The sequence below is a fragment of the Anas acuta genome, chromosome 25 (assembly GCF_963932015.1).
Source record: "Anas acuta chromosome 25, bAnaAcu1.1, whole genome shotgun sequence".
NCBI lineage: Eukaryota > Metazoa > Chordata > Aves > Anseriformes > Anatidae > Anas > Anas acuta.
Genome location: NC_089003.1, coordinates 3,079,066 through 3,094,142, shown reverse-complemented (window position 1 = coordinate 3,094,142; position 15,077 = coordinate 3,079,066). Strand labels below are relative to the sequence as shown.

The window sequence follows — 15,077 nt, the reverse complement described above, 5'->3', positions numbered from 1 at the left end:
TCAGAAACTGGCTGACGCTGGGCGATGCATCTGCAACCCACCACTGGTTCCAGGCTCTGATGACAGCGCGAGCAAGCCATGCTGGCACCCTGCAGCCCATCTGCAAAGCTTTCTGCTGGCGTATCGGGAGCGATGCGATGAGAAATATGTCCTGAGCTTCAGCTCCACGGGGAAAAGCTACATCAACAATTTCTTTGTCAACCCCACGCAGCAAAGAGCACGCTTCCCTCTGCTGCAAACCAGAGAGAGAGGCGGGGAGCAGGATTTGGGGGATAGGGAAGCAGCCAGGACAGCTTCGGGGACGTGGCGCTGGAGTGAAAGGCAGAGCTTCCCCACAGCCAGACCCCAAAAGCCAGAGGGGAGGCGTGAGATGGGGAGGTGACCATCGGGTTTTGATGTGTCCCACTGCCCTGGTTTCTCACCACAACTCGCTGCAAAATCTGCACTTCTGCACCGAGCAGGCTCCTCTGTGCCACCCCCGACCCCCAGAAAAAGCAGAAAATTGCTCTTGGAGAAAGGAAAGTTCTGAGAGTTGCCCTGCGGGCAGGGACCCTCATGCTTTGAGGGGTGAACTCAGCCCTTCACCCAGCTGGAAGCTGAGACTGCAGCAGCTCCAGCCTCCCACTGCCCCCCAGGGGCTCGCAGTGGAGGATGCCCAGCCCAGAGACACGCAGCCCCCGTTGGAAGTGTCCACCCCAAACGCAGCCATCACAGCGGCCGTCCCGGACACACCATCCCGAGCCGGGATGGAAGCGGGTGCTGTGTGAGAGTGCTGGAAATGCCCTGCAGAAGGTCCAGACCTTGCCTCCAACAGCAGTCAGCGGTTTTAAGGGAAAACTAGGGGAAAAAGGACCAAGGCAGGGCCTTTTCCCAGGTCTGACCTATCTCAGTTGTATTTTTCCTTCTCCCTCCTGGTGAGGACAGGCGATACGAGGAGTTATTGGGGTGGTCAGAGGACACGGGTCTAGGAAGAAGCCACAGCGTGCGCCGGGTTAGCCCCGCAAACCATGCCAGGACAGCGCCAGCCAGTGTTCCTCCTCTGGGAAAGCGCCGGGGGCGAGGCGAGGAGCCCACCCCCCAAATCCAAAGAGACCGAAACAAACCCAGGAGAACCAAGCACCATCGGGACAGCCCAGCACCATGCAAAGGGGGGCGCAGAACCAAAGCGCGAGGGTCCAGCGGGGACGCCAGGACGCCCGGGATTAAATCACGGGGAGGGGGGGGAAGGAAGGGGAGGGAGAAGCAGCGGTGCTCTGTAGATCAGTCGGCAGCACGGGTCCGGGCCATTTCCCAAGCAGAGGGATTCGAGAGGTGGCAGCAAGCTGCAGGAGGCTGGGGCAGCCTTGTGGGGAGCGGGCAGGCGGTGCGCACACACCTTTCCGGAGGGGCACGCGGCTGCCTGCTTTGTCTGCAGCGGGGGCACTCGGCTTCTTCCTGGGTGTCTGGCGTCCTCCTGCCTCCGGCACAGCCTCTTCCAGAGCAGCATCTTGGTCTTTTGTGTCGTCTTCAGACCGAGCAGGGAGGCTGGGTGTTTCCAGCAAGGGTCCGGCATCCTCTGCCTCGCCGGGCTCAGCTTCTGCCTGGGAGGTGGCTGCAGCAGGCTCTGGTGGGGTGGTCTCTGTGTATTCTTCCCCCTTCTCTGGCTGTCTCCTGTCCTCTTGGTCTTCTTCTGCTTTTCGTGCTTTGGTTTCACCAGGAAGCGCCTCTCTCGGCGTGTCTCCGAGGCCATCATGGGACTTCTTTTCTCCAAAGGCAGATTCCTCAAGGGCTTCCTTGGCTGCTGCTGCACAGAACCCTGCTTCAGGTCCTGGAGAAACGCGCTGTCCCAGCAGGGAAGGCAAATCCTGCTCAGAAGTCTCATCAATATCACGGTCCTCATCTCCTTCCCGTCTGCTGGCATCTTCTTTTAGCGGGGCTCTGGTACCCAAAGGATCTGGCCCGTCCTTACCGCGGGGGTCCACCGTGCCTCCTGCAGCTGCCAGCCCCGCAGCGCTCACATCAGCACCCAGCTCTGCTCCCAGCTCTGCACCCACGCCGATGCCTTCCCTGCCTCGATGATCCCACACCTCGTCGTCTTCAGGCGGTCTGGAGTCCTGGTACATGTCCAGCGGGATTGGGATCGTGACCTCGATCCTGGTGGGAGCAGCCTTCGGTTCTTGTGACGGGGGAGGCTCCCGGAGAGCCCCGGCCACCTGCTTTGTGGGCTGGCTTTCTTTTTTGATCGCATCTCCCACGGGCTCTTTAGGGCCAGGCTGTAGCTCTGGAGAGCCCGGCTCCCCTGGAGCTGAAGATGCAGAGTACGAAGCGTGGGCAAACAATTAGCACAGGCACAGCAAACAGGCAGTCATGGAACAGGACAGGGAGACTGAGGAGTTGTGCTATTGATCTAGAGGGTAAGAGCGAGTCCACCCTGCCCCAGTCAGCAAAATGTGGGACCCTGACCCCAGGGGGATTGGAAATAGTGACAGGCACAGCAGGAGGAAGGCTCCCTGGAGTCTCAGGGGAGGCTGACGTACCCCAACACTGCCTCACCTGTGCTGCGAGCTGGCCATGAACGCATCCAGCTTCTCATCCACCATCACCATCGGACCACCAGCTGGCAAGCACAGGGCCTGAATGAATCAGGCCAGGCACCCTCCCCTCCTTCGTGGGCTTACAAAACCCTGGAGGCCTCTTTTCCCTTCCAGGAGATGCTCATGCAGACATCACGAGCCCAGTTACATCCTCCCAGAGCTCAAACCTTCTCTGCTTTCCTCTCTAGGTCATTTCTAATGAGCTTGGAAAAGAGCACCCCTCTCTTAAATGTCTTAAAATGTCCCCTCTCTTACGCTGTGTATTTCAACAGCCAGTGGAGCAGAGAGCCTCAGTGGAAAGGACTGCAAGTAAAAGGTGGCTGTAACTACGCAGCCACAGCAGTTTTGGAGCACACATCCACTCCTCAGTGTTCCAGCAGCGCTGCCACCATTCAGACATGGTGACATTTAAAACCCAAAACTTAAGGTCACAGAGACACAGATCTTTTTTTTTTTTTTAGAGTAAAAGAGACAATTATGTTCTATCGCTGATCTCATGCATGACACAGAACTTCACAATTTCACCCAACAATTGCTGCATTAAGCCATATATTCTGGTTGAGCCGGAGCATTTCTGCTAGGAACTCATCCGACTGAGGCAGAGATGTACTGAGCCGTGGAGAATTCACCCCGAGCACAGGTAAATTGCTCTGAGTCAACTGCTCCTGGAAGAACGTGCACCTTATATTCTGAATTTGTCTGCCTTCAAATTCTCTTTGGTCTTTTTGAGTACTGAAGAGCCTCGATTAGAGCACTTCAGTACCAAGATTCCAGTTCTTTCTTTGTTAGGTGACAGAGATTAAAAGAGGACAAGGAGGAGTCAAGACTGACTCAGTCTTTTAGCAATGGTCTCCCCATTTTAAGAGAACATAATGGTTAAATGAGACTACCACACAAAGACCTCCGGAACTGTGGTTTAAGAGAAACCTTAAAGTGGCATCTATTGGCAAGGGAGTATTTGAAACGTGGCATCAAGAAACTCCTTTTGCAACCACATGGTTTGAAGAGTGTTTCTGCAGGAGCCAGCTCACCGTCCTGGCTCATTTCTGCTGCCAACAGGACCATTAAGGGCTGCTGGTGCAGGGATGTGGACAGGCAATTCATTAGCTGTGCCAAAATGTGCAGCACCAGCTCAGGAGCTGGCAGAACACCAGCACGGCAAAAATTCACAGCACCGTGAATCAGAAGATGCTTTTCCACCTGAGACTCCAAAGGCATTTTAACACGCTCCATCTTCACTCCAGAGATCAGTGTTTCAAATCCCACAACACAAAAAACGAAGGTAGATAGTAATGAGATATCCACGGCTGTGTGCACGCATCAATAATCGTATTTTCCTCCGAATCAAAGACAATCACATCATCATTAAAAGGAAGCAGCACATTATTAAAAGTCCATTTTCAGAGAAGTAACAGTTTACATAAGAATTTAGAAACGTTGTATTGGACATATCAGAGCTCCAGCTAGCTGCATGTCCCCAAATCTGACAGCTGAAAGATCCCAGGACAATATAGAAAGGTCCTATTAAAAATCTGGCGATGAACAGCAGCTAGAACCAGACTAAACAGGGCAGGCAGAAGAGGTACCCTCTCCTTTACCCTCTCTTGATTTCTTTTTTAGCGACGCCACTACTTTAATACAGAAGAGTTGCTAACCTGAGACCCACTGGACAGGTAAGCAAATGCTGTATTTTAATTGCAAGGAGCAGAATGTGAGTAACTGTGCTGTGTGTGGAAAGCAAAGACCTCAGTTATTCCCCAAGATGAGAAGGCAGAGACCTATCCACTTCTTGAAAAGAGATGGATGTTTGTAAATGCACTAATTCAGCCATGGAGGAAAGACACTGGCCAAGCAGCTTGAGGAATCCGTAGCGTGTAACAAAACTACCTTACAAAATAGGGTTTAACTGGCTTTGTAAACAGCACACAAAATTAGAGCTATAATATATGAGTGTGAGCACGTTGGCTATGTCAAAGGGATTTCAAACCCCTCAGTCTGCCTCACTGGGCACAGAATTCAGCCAGCACTGGGTGCTTTGGAAGAATCCCATCCTCAAGTTTTCACTCGAGTCTGAATTGAGCAGAGTCAAGGCAGGCTTCCAGATAGCCAGGAGGGCCCCGGATAATTACTTGGCTCCTCTGAGCAGATGCACAATTAATGCTCTAGAAATGCTTACAGCCCATCATTGCCTTTGTCAGTTCTGTTCCTGGAGGCTGGGATGAGAAAACAATGCCCTTATTGCGATATCAAGGGCATCAGTGAGTAGGTTTGAGATCGACTTTTAAGTTGATAGAAGTCAAATAATTCACTTCTTTCACATGCAGGGCCCCAAATTGACCCTGCTTGGTATCGAGCAGTGCCCCCCAGCTACCTGCACCATCCCAGCTCTGTTCAGTACTTTTCCTAGCCTGGAGGATGCTCTCTTTTGCAACCTGGTGCTTTGCAACCAAGCACCAGGGCTTCAGCCATCTGAGAGACAAAGCTGGTGCATGAAAAGCTGCAGTTCCCTGAAATGACTGTGTGGGGACATTCCCAGCATGTGTGACCCTCCCGGCAGGAAGAGGGAGAACTTCATCATAGAAGAAAACCCCAAGCCACCAGCAGCACTAACTGGACCCAGTAAGAGAAGCTGGACTAACCTTGAGCGGTGTCTCCTGAAGCGTGGTCCTCCAGGTTGGGGGTGGCTCCTACGCCCGCCTCTTCAGCTGGTCCCAGTTCAGAGGAAGAAGGGGAAAAAACACGATCAAAACCACAAGAATTAAGTTTGAGCATGTCTGGAGAATGTATTTACCTCCTTGCTGACTCTGCCCATCACTGCTGTGCTACGAGCAGGGCAGCATCAGAAAGGGAACTGACCCATGCCGACGATCAACCTAGCCAGATTTATTCAGCATGTGCTGTACCAGGCTGGAGGAGCATTTCACCAAGTCCTGGGTGGGAGCTTAGCACAGGCTCCTTCAGGCAGAGGTGGAGAAAACAAGGTGTAAAGGAGCAGGGAAACCTGTGGATTTTCATCCCCACCTAGCAGTTACGCTGTCGGTGGCACTCACGTGAAGCCTGCCTCCAATCTGCGCCCTGCCTCCTCGGTGTCTTGCACCTAAGCTTACTGCAACCAACTCTGCCCAGGCTATTTGATGCCAACTAATCTCTGTCTTTTATCAATCTGCTGCTTCAGGAATACAGATACACTAGAGAAGCATAATTTTCTTCATGGCAGTGATAATTTGTCTCTACCAGAATTATTTCCAAGTATTATATAAATACCTTCAAACCAACCTAAGCAATTACACTTGTATGCCACAGTTCTAGAGTCAAACTAGGAATTTCTCCATTTTCCTCCTTTTTTTTCCAAAGAGTTCTGGAGGAACTGCTTCCTCCTGGCTCCCTGGTGCAGTCAGGCTGTGCAGACACTGCACGTCCCTCCTGGCGAGCTGTCCCCATCCAGGGCTCCTCCAGCAGCCTGGGATGGATGCAGGACAGGCAGCTCACCTGTGGGGCTGAGCTGTGGGGTTGTGCCGGTGTTTGGGCACTGGCAGAAGCCCATTTCTACCCAGTACCTGTCTCAGAACCTGCCTGAATTTCCTGGGGAACCCAGCAGCTACCGCACAGGGGCCAGACATTCGTTTTCCACAGACAGGCCTGGTCCTCTCATGGAGTCCTGCTGGGCCGTACACACAGCTCTACCTCTGAGAGACCCCAATACACACAGTTTTTCCTCTGAGAGACCACCATTGCTCCTTGCCAAACCAGGCCCAGGTGCAGGGAGTCCCCAGAGAGCATTTGGGCTGAATTAGCCCCTTCCCTTCCTCTGTGTTATCCCTAAAACACGCCGCAGCAGCCTGGTTTCCAGCCACCACTCCCGAGAGAGCCACAGGAGCTGGGCCGAGGCAGGGGGCCACGAGACGAGCAGCAAGGCCCGGCGGCCACCGGCAGAGGGGCAGGGATGAGCGGGGTCTGCAGGTCGCAGATGGCTCGGGAAGGGACCGCGCTTAGCCTGGAGATGGGAGGCGAAGCCACAAAGAGACACCAGATAGAAAGATTCAGAAAGATTGCCAGATGAGGAGCTGAGAAAGAGAGAAGGAAAAGCTGCGAGTTTCCCCCAGGCTGGGGAAGGCAAGAAGGAAGCTGTAAGCTAGGAAGGATTTCTGCAGGCCATGGAGAAGGAAGAAGGAAGCGTCAGGAGCAAAGCAAGCCTGCGAAAGGTTTGGTCGTTTTTAAGCACCAACCAGTGCAGCTCTCTGCCCTGTCTGCATCAAGAGATGAAGCTGCGCCTTGGTCTCCCTCACCTGTGGTTCCTTCTGGGATCTCTCCGTGCTGTTCGACACCACCCTGATCCTCTTGGTCTCCTTCCTCCACTAAAGGTGCTGTGGCATCTGAAAAACAACGCAGCTTTCACATAGCCGGTGAGCGGCAAGGCCCTGGGGGGAGGCAGGGACGTTTCTGGAGATGGTTTTGCTCAGAAAAGCACCCGGCTCCCTCCCTCGAGCCAGGCCTTGTGTGGGGAGACAGCCGAGCACGACACAGCAAAGCCAGTCCCTCGGGGACACCATGAGCTGTCCCCTCTGCCACACAAACCACACGTCTGCAGCTCCTAAGGCAGCTGGAGGCTTTTCCATAATCTCTGTCTGAAAATACAGAGCTGAGGCCACTGGGCCTGCAGCTCCCTTCGATCCCTTCCTGAACTGTGCCCTGCCAGAGGGCAATCTGCTCGTCATGACAGCCCTCATCCGACTGGAAAGATGTTCAACATCCCTTCTTTTATGTCCTGATTTCCTGAGCCACACGCACAGAACAGAGCTGTGCTGCAGATCACTGCCAGCCCACACCTCTAACGAGCCAGAGCTGGGACTAGTCAGCATCTCTGCACGTCTTTCTTTTTGATAATGTTTGCAGATAATACCTTTATCTATCCAAGAGGCAGACACCCAGGATTCTGCCTCAGAGTCTGCCTCTTCCTGGCTAAAGGAACACAAAAAGTGCAGTTAATTAAAACAGTGAACAAGTCCCTAGACTACTTCCAAATGAGATTTCTTCCACAACGTGGCATTCAGTGGCACTGAGTCCTACCCACAGGACCTTCACACCAGCACAAAGTTTTGTTCCGTGTATAGACTCTGTCCATCTCATCATTCCAGCACGAATGGTGTTGGACTGGTGAACATACAAATACAGACGGATCAAAAAAAGAGCTGTGAGGCACAGCTAGCTCTGAGAGTGCTGTGAGTATCTCAGTGGTGCACCATGTGCACACCTCTGCCCCTGGGAGCAAGGTGGGATTGCTCCTGGCTGTGCTGAGCTGATGGGATCCTGTGGTCACCACGTAAAAAGCCTTCAGGACACAACCCACAAGCAACTCGCTCAACTACGAGCAACATTTCACACTCTCAGCCGTAGGCCTTCCAACCCAGTGTCCACCTTTAAATGAATTATCTCGTTCTGCAGTGGCAAACCTCACTTTTGATGAGACTCGTGAAGAGCACTTGTCCAAGAGCACGAATACTCCTGCTGAGAAACCCCAGCAGAACAAGGCACAGTGAGTTTTTTGGCAAGGTTTACCACGACCCCATCCATCATGGTTTCAAAGCAGTAAGTCAAAGAGCTCCCACCTTCCGTAGTTGGGGTGCTCTTAGCGTCAGATGTTTCAGAAACAGGCTCATCCGATCCATCATCGACTGGTATCTGAAGGGGATAGCCTGGAAAACATTCAAATGCTTAGAACAAGTCCTTGGCTACGAGTCACGGCCTATGTGTTACGAACCTCTACCAGCCCAGATCCACAGCAGCAAGGAATTGGAGAGTGTAAAATACCTCAATGAGCAAGCAAAGCGTGAAAATGCCAACCAAAAGCACCGGTGCCATCGCCAAAAAGAACAAGCAGGAGCCCACCAGCAAAAGAAAAACCCAGTGAACCAGAGAGCTAGAAAGCATGGCACAAGCAGGAAAAGAGATCTCAGCAACATAAGCAGAAAAGATGTGCAATATTTGAGGGGTTGTTGTCCTCTCTGCCATCCCTAGAGCCGTTAGCTTCCCTCCCAGAGCAGGCTCCCGAACATTTCCACGATGTGTTAATTCTCGGCACTGCAAACCAGCAAGTCTCTGTAACGGGCTCGGTGCAGCACGTAACGTACAATGTGAAGGCTTGGTTGCAAAAGTCATCTTTTGGAAGAGCAGGGCAAGAAGCACAAGTCTCCTCTTTGCAAGGAGTCTGGGCAAATAAAATAATATAATGAGAACTGGAGAAAATGGCTTGGAAAAGAAGATTCAAACTAATGTAAGTGAAATCCCTGGGAAGCTGTGATGTGCAAAGATGGGACTACAAGCTGCGAGAAGCTCTGACTGAAATGCGTTATACGACCCATGAGGAATGGATGCTATGGATTCTCTTCAGAAGAGAGAGACAAACCCACTTATCTGGTGTAAGCTGTGGCCAAAGCACCTCAAGAAAAGAAAACCAAGATGATGTTTACATGGAGCATAGCCAGGAGTGAGTCCCACCACGTCTGCTGGTGTTGTGTGGGCTTCCAAGCTCAACTGTGGAGCATGGTGGAATGAGAAAGGAAAGGCTTCTCGAGAAATGCAGGTCTGAAATGTGGGACAAAAGACCCTTGCGTGGCTCCTGCTAGCAGAGCTCTCTGCTCAGTCCTCCCCTCTCCCTGTGCAGGTGAGAAAAGCAGGCAGCAAGCAGCAGCCTTGAGCCGTGTCTCAAAATAAAAGCAGTGCTCTACTTCGATAGCAAACTGAGGAGTGAACACAGAAACACGTGCCAAGCTGCAGCACTAAGATCACCCCAGGCTAGATACCAGAGGGATTTCTGCTCCTGCTGGGCAATGGTATCAAACAGCAGCGGTTTCCTACGGCTGTGAACACCACAGCACCTTGTGGGCCACCCATGTCCCCTGGCTGCAGCCCTTTCAGGTCTCCTCCTGGCCGTCCCCAAGGCCCCCTCGCTGGCCCTGCTCTCCCCGGTTTTAGCTCTTTCTTCTCCCAGCAGTGGCCAGGGCAGGTCCTTTACACCACCTCCTCCTGGAGGTGCTCACCTGAGGGGATGTGCTTCTCCTGGCCAGCTGCGTGATCCTCCATCGTGGTGACGTCCTGACGCTGCTCCGCCATCTCTCAGCACAGTTACCTGGGGAAGAGGACAAAAAAATCATCATGCATCAGGAAAATGCTGGCACCGCACACCCTCACCTGCTGCGTTCCCTCCTCCTGCTCCACGCAGCGATTTTGGTTCACCAGCCAACTTCAGGAGCACCAAATACCCACCTGCAAGCAATCAACCAACTTCCAGCCATCTCTTCAGACACTGCGAGGTGTCTGCTTTGTTCCCTGTTCTGATGAGCCCTGAAACCCCATCCCTGTGCTCGGGGAAGGTCAGGGCTCAAGATACACGCTGCCTATTGTGTTTCACACCTGTGCTGCAATATTCCCCGGAGCATCCAATGCAGGCGCCTCCAAGTCCACCAGGAGCAGATTTTATCCACGGTCGCTGAGTGGAGGGCAGTGGAAAGGGAGCACTAAGGTGCTGAAAATGTACCTACAGCCAACAGAGCACCCATTTTTCATAAAAGACATGTAAAGGAAGATTTTCTTTGTGCACAGAGGGAAGGTCTAATGATTCCTGCACAAGCACCAGCATGTTCTGGTCGATGCATCCGTCTGCGTAAGGGTATGGGTGAATTCTGCCCAGCTGCAACACCAGAACGACCCAGGTGTTTAGGATTTCCAGAGCAAAACGCCCATCCTGGTGACCCTGGGCACTGCTCAGCCTCTGCTCTGCCACCGGAGCCTTGGCTGGCAGCAGGGCAGGGATGCCTGAAACGCTGTGGTTGGGATTTCCAAAGGGGAGAAGGACTGAAAAACTATGCAGAGCCAACAAACCTCATGGTCAGCCTGCTGGGAAACGGTGCAGAAGGTGACAGGGAAGCACAAAGCAACAAGAACATCTTTATTTCATCCCGCTTGCCGTTCAACACCATTCCAAACCCTCACGTTCCGGTGGGTTGGCTTCAGAGGGCGAATCCAAAATTCCCAGCTGAGCCACATGCCCCACAAAGAAACCAAAGCCAGGACCACCTCCCACAGGGCCTGAGCGGGACCAGCACTGGGTCTTGACGCAGAAAGGTGCTAAAATTCAGTTATTTTTTCCAGCGAGCATCGAGCTGCTCAAGGAAACGAAGCCGCCAACAAACATCCGCTCCTGCAAAGCATGGACCGTGTTTCTCCTTATCCTCCGTGCTAGCTGGACAGACAGTGGGTTTAGCTGACTTCCTAATAGCTGATATAATTACAGCCAGTGGCAGTGATTAATAACCAGCTATTAAGGGAAATGGCGAGTTTGCCACGACCGCCAGGAGCGCATGGATCCAGCAGTGGGGCTCCGGTTACCAGCAGCAAGGAAGCAAGCTCACGTGGGTTTGTTTGCTGGCAATAAATTCTCTGGATATATGGAACTAAGCAAGAGGGAAGCTCAAATGCCAGTAACCAGATCTTACCCCGTTTTTTTTTAAGCCTTGGGAAGATGACTATGCAACTGAATTTCTGCCTTGGACAGCTATAAAGCCACCCGACCTAGCTGTACCGAGGAAGTTCGAGAATTTGCCCTGAAAGAAAATGGTTCACAAAAATGGAGGTATAAAATGGGAAGGAATAAAGTATCCATCGTTTGCCAAAATTTGGGAGGCTGCCCTTCAAAAATGAACGCCCCTAATTATTTGGGCATACGGCCGCCCTCCTCCCAGGGCTCAAAGGATCGCATTGATGCTATCCTGGTCCCGTTTGGCTGGGACTTGATGCTATTTACAGGTCTAGTTAGCACTGAAATACAAAAATATATTGTTAACCTAGCATATAGAGGACATAAGAGGGCCCCTGTCCCACTCCCTACTGGTGGGCCCCCCCAGCCCAGCTCAGCTCACTAAACCTCTGCAGGCACCAACAGCTCTGCTTCCAAACTGCTGACCCCAAGGCAAACCGCCCACAAACACCCTGCTGGATTTAACTGAGGCTTCCTCCTCCTGCCTCCTTCTCTCCTTCCTCCCACCTGATTTTTGGAGAGGAGCACTTAGCCTCTCTCCCAGTCTCCCTGGAAGGACACGTTTCGTGCTTTCTTGCCTCCAGACAAGAATTTCCTGGGACACCATCCAGAGAGGACTCCTGGCTCGACAGCCACCGAGCTCACGCACCGTGCCGGAGGCTCATCTGCTGGTGCTGTGCACAGCACCCATCTCAGCCACAGCCATCCTGCTTTTCCCCGAGCACAGCATCGAGCATCTGTGCAAGCCTGGCACGACAGCAGCGAGCGATGATTCAGCAGAGGCCGGTGGATGCGCCGCTGACCTGCTGTGCTGGGGGTTTTCAGCGCCAAGAAAGGGCTGGGTGTTTTTTAGAGAAGCTGCTGGTTTCGCCGTCTCTCTGAGCACTGCAGGAAGGGCTTTAACGCTGCAATGCTCACGGCCAGGCAGAGGCAGGCTCTGTTCCCCCTGAGCTCCGTGCATACAGCACGATTCAGCCAGAGCTCAAGGAGTGGAGATGTGCCCGGGAGGATACAGCCATTAATTTTGCAGAGATGAAAGGAAGAGCTGCCTGCTCGGCTACAAGGAAAAAGGCACCACCAGCAGCCACAAAGATGCATCAAAAAATCACTCAGCGATACCCTGAGAGCCCCAGAAACCTGGCTGCAGCTGAGGAGAAGCCCTGGATGCTCATTTATTTGGCCAGCATGGGGGCATGGTTTGCTACGTGGAGCAGAAGCATCTCCCACACGAAGCAGGTCATCCTCCCGTGGGCAGAGGAGGAGGAAAGGAGCTCCTTGAACCAGCATGAGCCAAGGAGCACAGAGAGGGACCCGGCTCCCACAAGGCTCCCGTGGCATCACGCTTTTAGCAGGAGAAATGCCCGCTCACCAGATGCCTCCTGCACCGCCCCGGACGCGTTTCCTGCGGCTCGCCCTCCGAGGCTGAGATTGAAACCCATCACAGCAGGGCTGATGGAATTTCAACAGGAACAGAGAAGTAAATAAATAACGGCGGGCACGCAGAGCGAGCCGGTGGGTGAGCAGGAAGGAGCCAGCAGCACCATTATCTCCAAGCTGCGAAGCTCTCCCAGCTGAATTCGAAACACGCAGGCCACGGAAAAATCATACAGCCGTATTCAGCAGGAACAGCCTCATAAAGACACTTCGTGCCTCTCCGATGGATGCTCAGCTTCATTCTCTCTCCTTTTTTTCTCACCCGTTGGACACGGCAAGCTCAGGACTGCACTGGCGATGCACACGGGGTGGGGACGGATCTGTCCTGCCTGCAAAGCCCCTCTTATTCCAGGGGAACAGCTCGGCTTGGCTTTGGGTTCTCACTCAAGTAATAAATGGAATTGAAGTCCTGAGAAAGTGCCTGTTTTGGATTCAGGTTTTTCTTTTTGAAGAAAGAGGGTCTTGGAATCGCACGTTTGAGGAGCTGCTTCGAGTTCTGGACAACGCCTGTAATGACGATCTGTTTCTCCAGTGGGGGACAGGGAAATCCCCCTCTCAGGGAAAAACATAAGGGGAGAAATGCTCCAAAACCCCTGTAGGAACAGCCCCACCTTGAAGCAGTGGCTTGATAATGTATAATTACACCAACGAGAGCTGCCCAGAGATAAACTTTGGCAGCACCTCCTGCTTGGCAGATAAGGCACAAGCCCCCCTGAGCACCTTATCCATTCCAGCAGAACTATTGTCGTTCTCGGGGCCACTATCTGCAACCCTACAGCCCACCCCATTACGAACAGCTCCTCCAAACCTCGCATTTTTCAAACCCGCAGCCCGCCTTGTGAGGGAGGAGGCGCCTTTATTTTGGGGCCCTTCCCAGCTGTGCAGCAAGGCACACGAGGAGGCACCGCGGGGCCAGGGCAGGAGAAAGCGGCCGCTTTCTGGCAGTGCCAGCTCTCCCACCAGCACCTCTGCTGGTGCAAACTGGTCAGGTCCCTCAGCCTAAATCTGATTTTTCAGGTTTGGCTGTTTTTTGCCGTCTGCACCAGTGCAGGAGCAATTGGTGTTGCATGACAGCGCGCAGCCCTGGAGGTGGTTCAGAGGATGGAGCAGTGGTGCTGGGCTCCCAGCTGGGTTGGGAGGAGGTTTGGGGGGCTGGGGGCTAAGCCCAGTGCTGCCGAAACCAGGAGCAGCTCCTGCTGGGTTTAAATGGTGGCGTTGTGTGGCTCAGGCCCAGGGTGGTCCCTGCGGGACTCTTGTGCAAAATGGTAGGGGCTAAAAGCCTAAGTGGACGTGGCTACAAAAGAAGTTTCCAGCCCAAAAGAGCCCAAAGCCTGCAGGACCAGGAGAAGTCTGAAGCGAAGAATTCAGACTTCAACTCCTCTGCAGGATGCAGTGCTCGGGAGCTGGGGTGCCAGAGCCACAGCCCTGGCATCATCCTGCGCCCTGATGTGATTCAGAAATTAAAGCAGCGCTCCCCTCCCATCGCCTGGTCCAAAGCGTATTCCCTAGAGGTGTCAGGAAAATGGTTTGGTGTGGTCTGAGCCACGGGGAGCTCAACCAGAGCCGGGGTGGCACTGCCTGAGCAGAGCTGAGTGCTGGGCTCCTGGCATCTCCCCAGCACCACCCGCACGCGTGAGAACGGGGCCAGGCAGCGCAGCAGCACCTCCTCCCTCCACGAGGGCTCAGCAGCAAGCAGTTTGACAAAGAGGGGAGAACAGCCTGTACAAACCAGGATTACTAAGGAAAAACCAATAAATGACCAAAATACACAATAAATTCTCCAGTCGAGCACACCGAAGCCCTGTGTACGGGGCACAAACCAGCCCCAGGTGCTGGTAAGAAACTCCTTGGTGCTGCAGCACCTTCCTCCTCCTGCCCCGTGCCTCCTGTGCTACAGGGCTGAAGGCTGCAGGGTCTGGTGCTGTGATTCCTGCAGGGCCAGCAGCGATGGCACAGCACACACAGCACACACAGCACACATGGCACTCACCCTGCTCCCCTGGGGCCGAACAGCAGCGCACCAAGCCCGGGCAGCTTCACACCCCACTCAGATCCAGCAGCCCCGAGCCTCAATCCCTCAGCAAAAGGTTTCCTCGCCGTGAGAGGTGAAGAAAAGCAGGGCTGGAGAACACCTACCCCACGGAGAGACGCCCAGGGAGGGAAGCAGGTGCCGGGGACACGCAGCTGCGTTTTGGTGGCGCTGGGTTCTCGCGGTATGTTCCAGCCAACGTCGCCAGCACGGTCACAAAGGGGCACGGAACCGCGGCCCCGCAGCCCTTCTGCTGCCAGGGGCTCACCTGCAAGGGCAGCCGGCGCCCACTCGTGCTGCTTAAAAATGAAAACTCACCAAACATCAGCCATCTGCTCAGCGTTACCTCTGAAAGGTGATCAAACGCAAGCAGGGGGGTTCACAAAGCAGGCTTCCGCCTGGATTACTCAATTAAAACGGAGTGACAGCCCCGTGAAAACACCACCAGCCTGAAAGGTGCTTCATAATTCATAAGCAACTCCCTTTTCATCTCCTTTGTGTACTTTTC

At 53.5% G+C, this 15,077-nt stretch overlaps 1 protein-coding gene across 22 annotated transcripts in view; it reads right to left on the bottom strand.

Moving 5' to 3' along the window:
* MAPT (microtubule associated protein tau) overlaps positions 1 to 15,077 on the bottom strand; it is a 43,014-nt gene that overhangs the window by 17,506 nt on the left and 10,431 nt on the right. For 14 of the 22 annotated variants that reach the window (XR_011089985.1, XR_011089986.1, XR_011089987.1 and 11 more), the window contains exons 2-6: positions 9,611 to 9,699; positions 8,180 to 8,266; positions 6,860 to 6,946; positions 5,213 to 5,278; positions 1,376 to 2,284 (exon numbers count right to left, since the gene is read on the bottom strand). Coding sequence is in view for 17 of the 22 variants with exons in the window: in XM_068661180.1 (XP_068517281.1) it covers positions 1,376 to 2,284; positions 5,213 to 5,278; positions 6,860 to 6,946; positions 8,180 to 8,266; positions 9,611 to 9,683 (1,222 nt within the window). In the remaining 5 variants the exon portion in view is untranslated. Of the gene's footprint in view, positions 1 to 1,375; positions 2,285 to 5,212; positions 5,279 to 6,859; positions 6,947 to 8,179; positions 8,267 to 8,701; positions 8,779 to 9,610; positions 9,700 to 15,077 lie in introns of all 22 variants that reach the window. The other 8 variants (XM_068661185.1, XM_068661187.1, XM_068661182.1 and 5 more) reach the window with 3 other exon arrangements.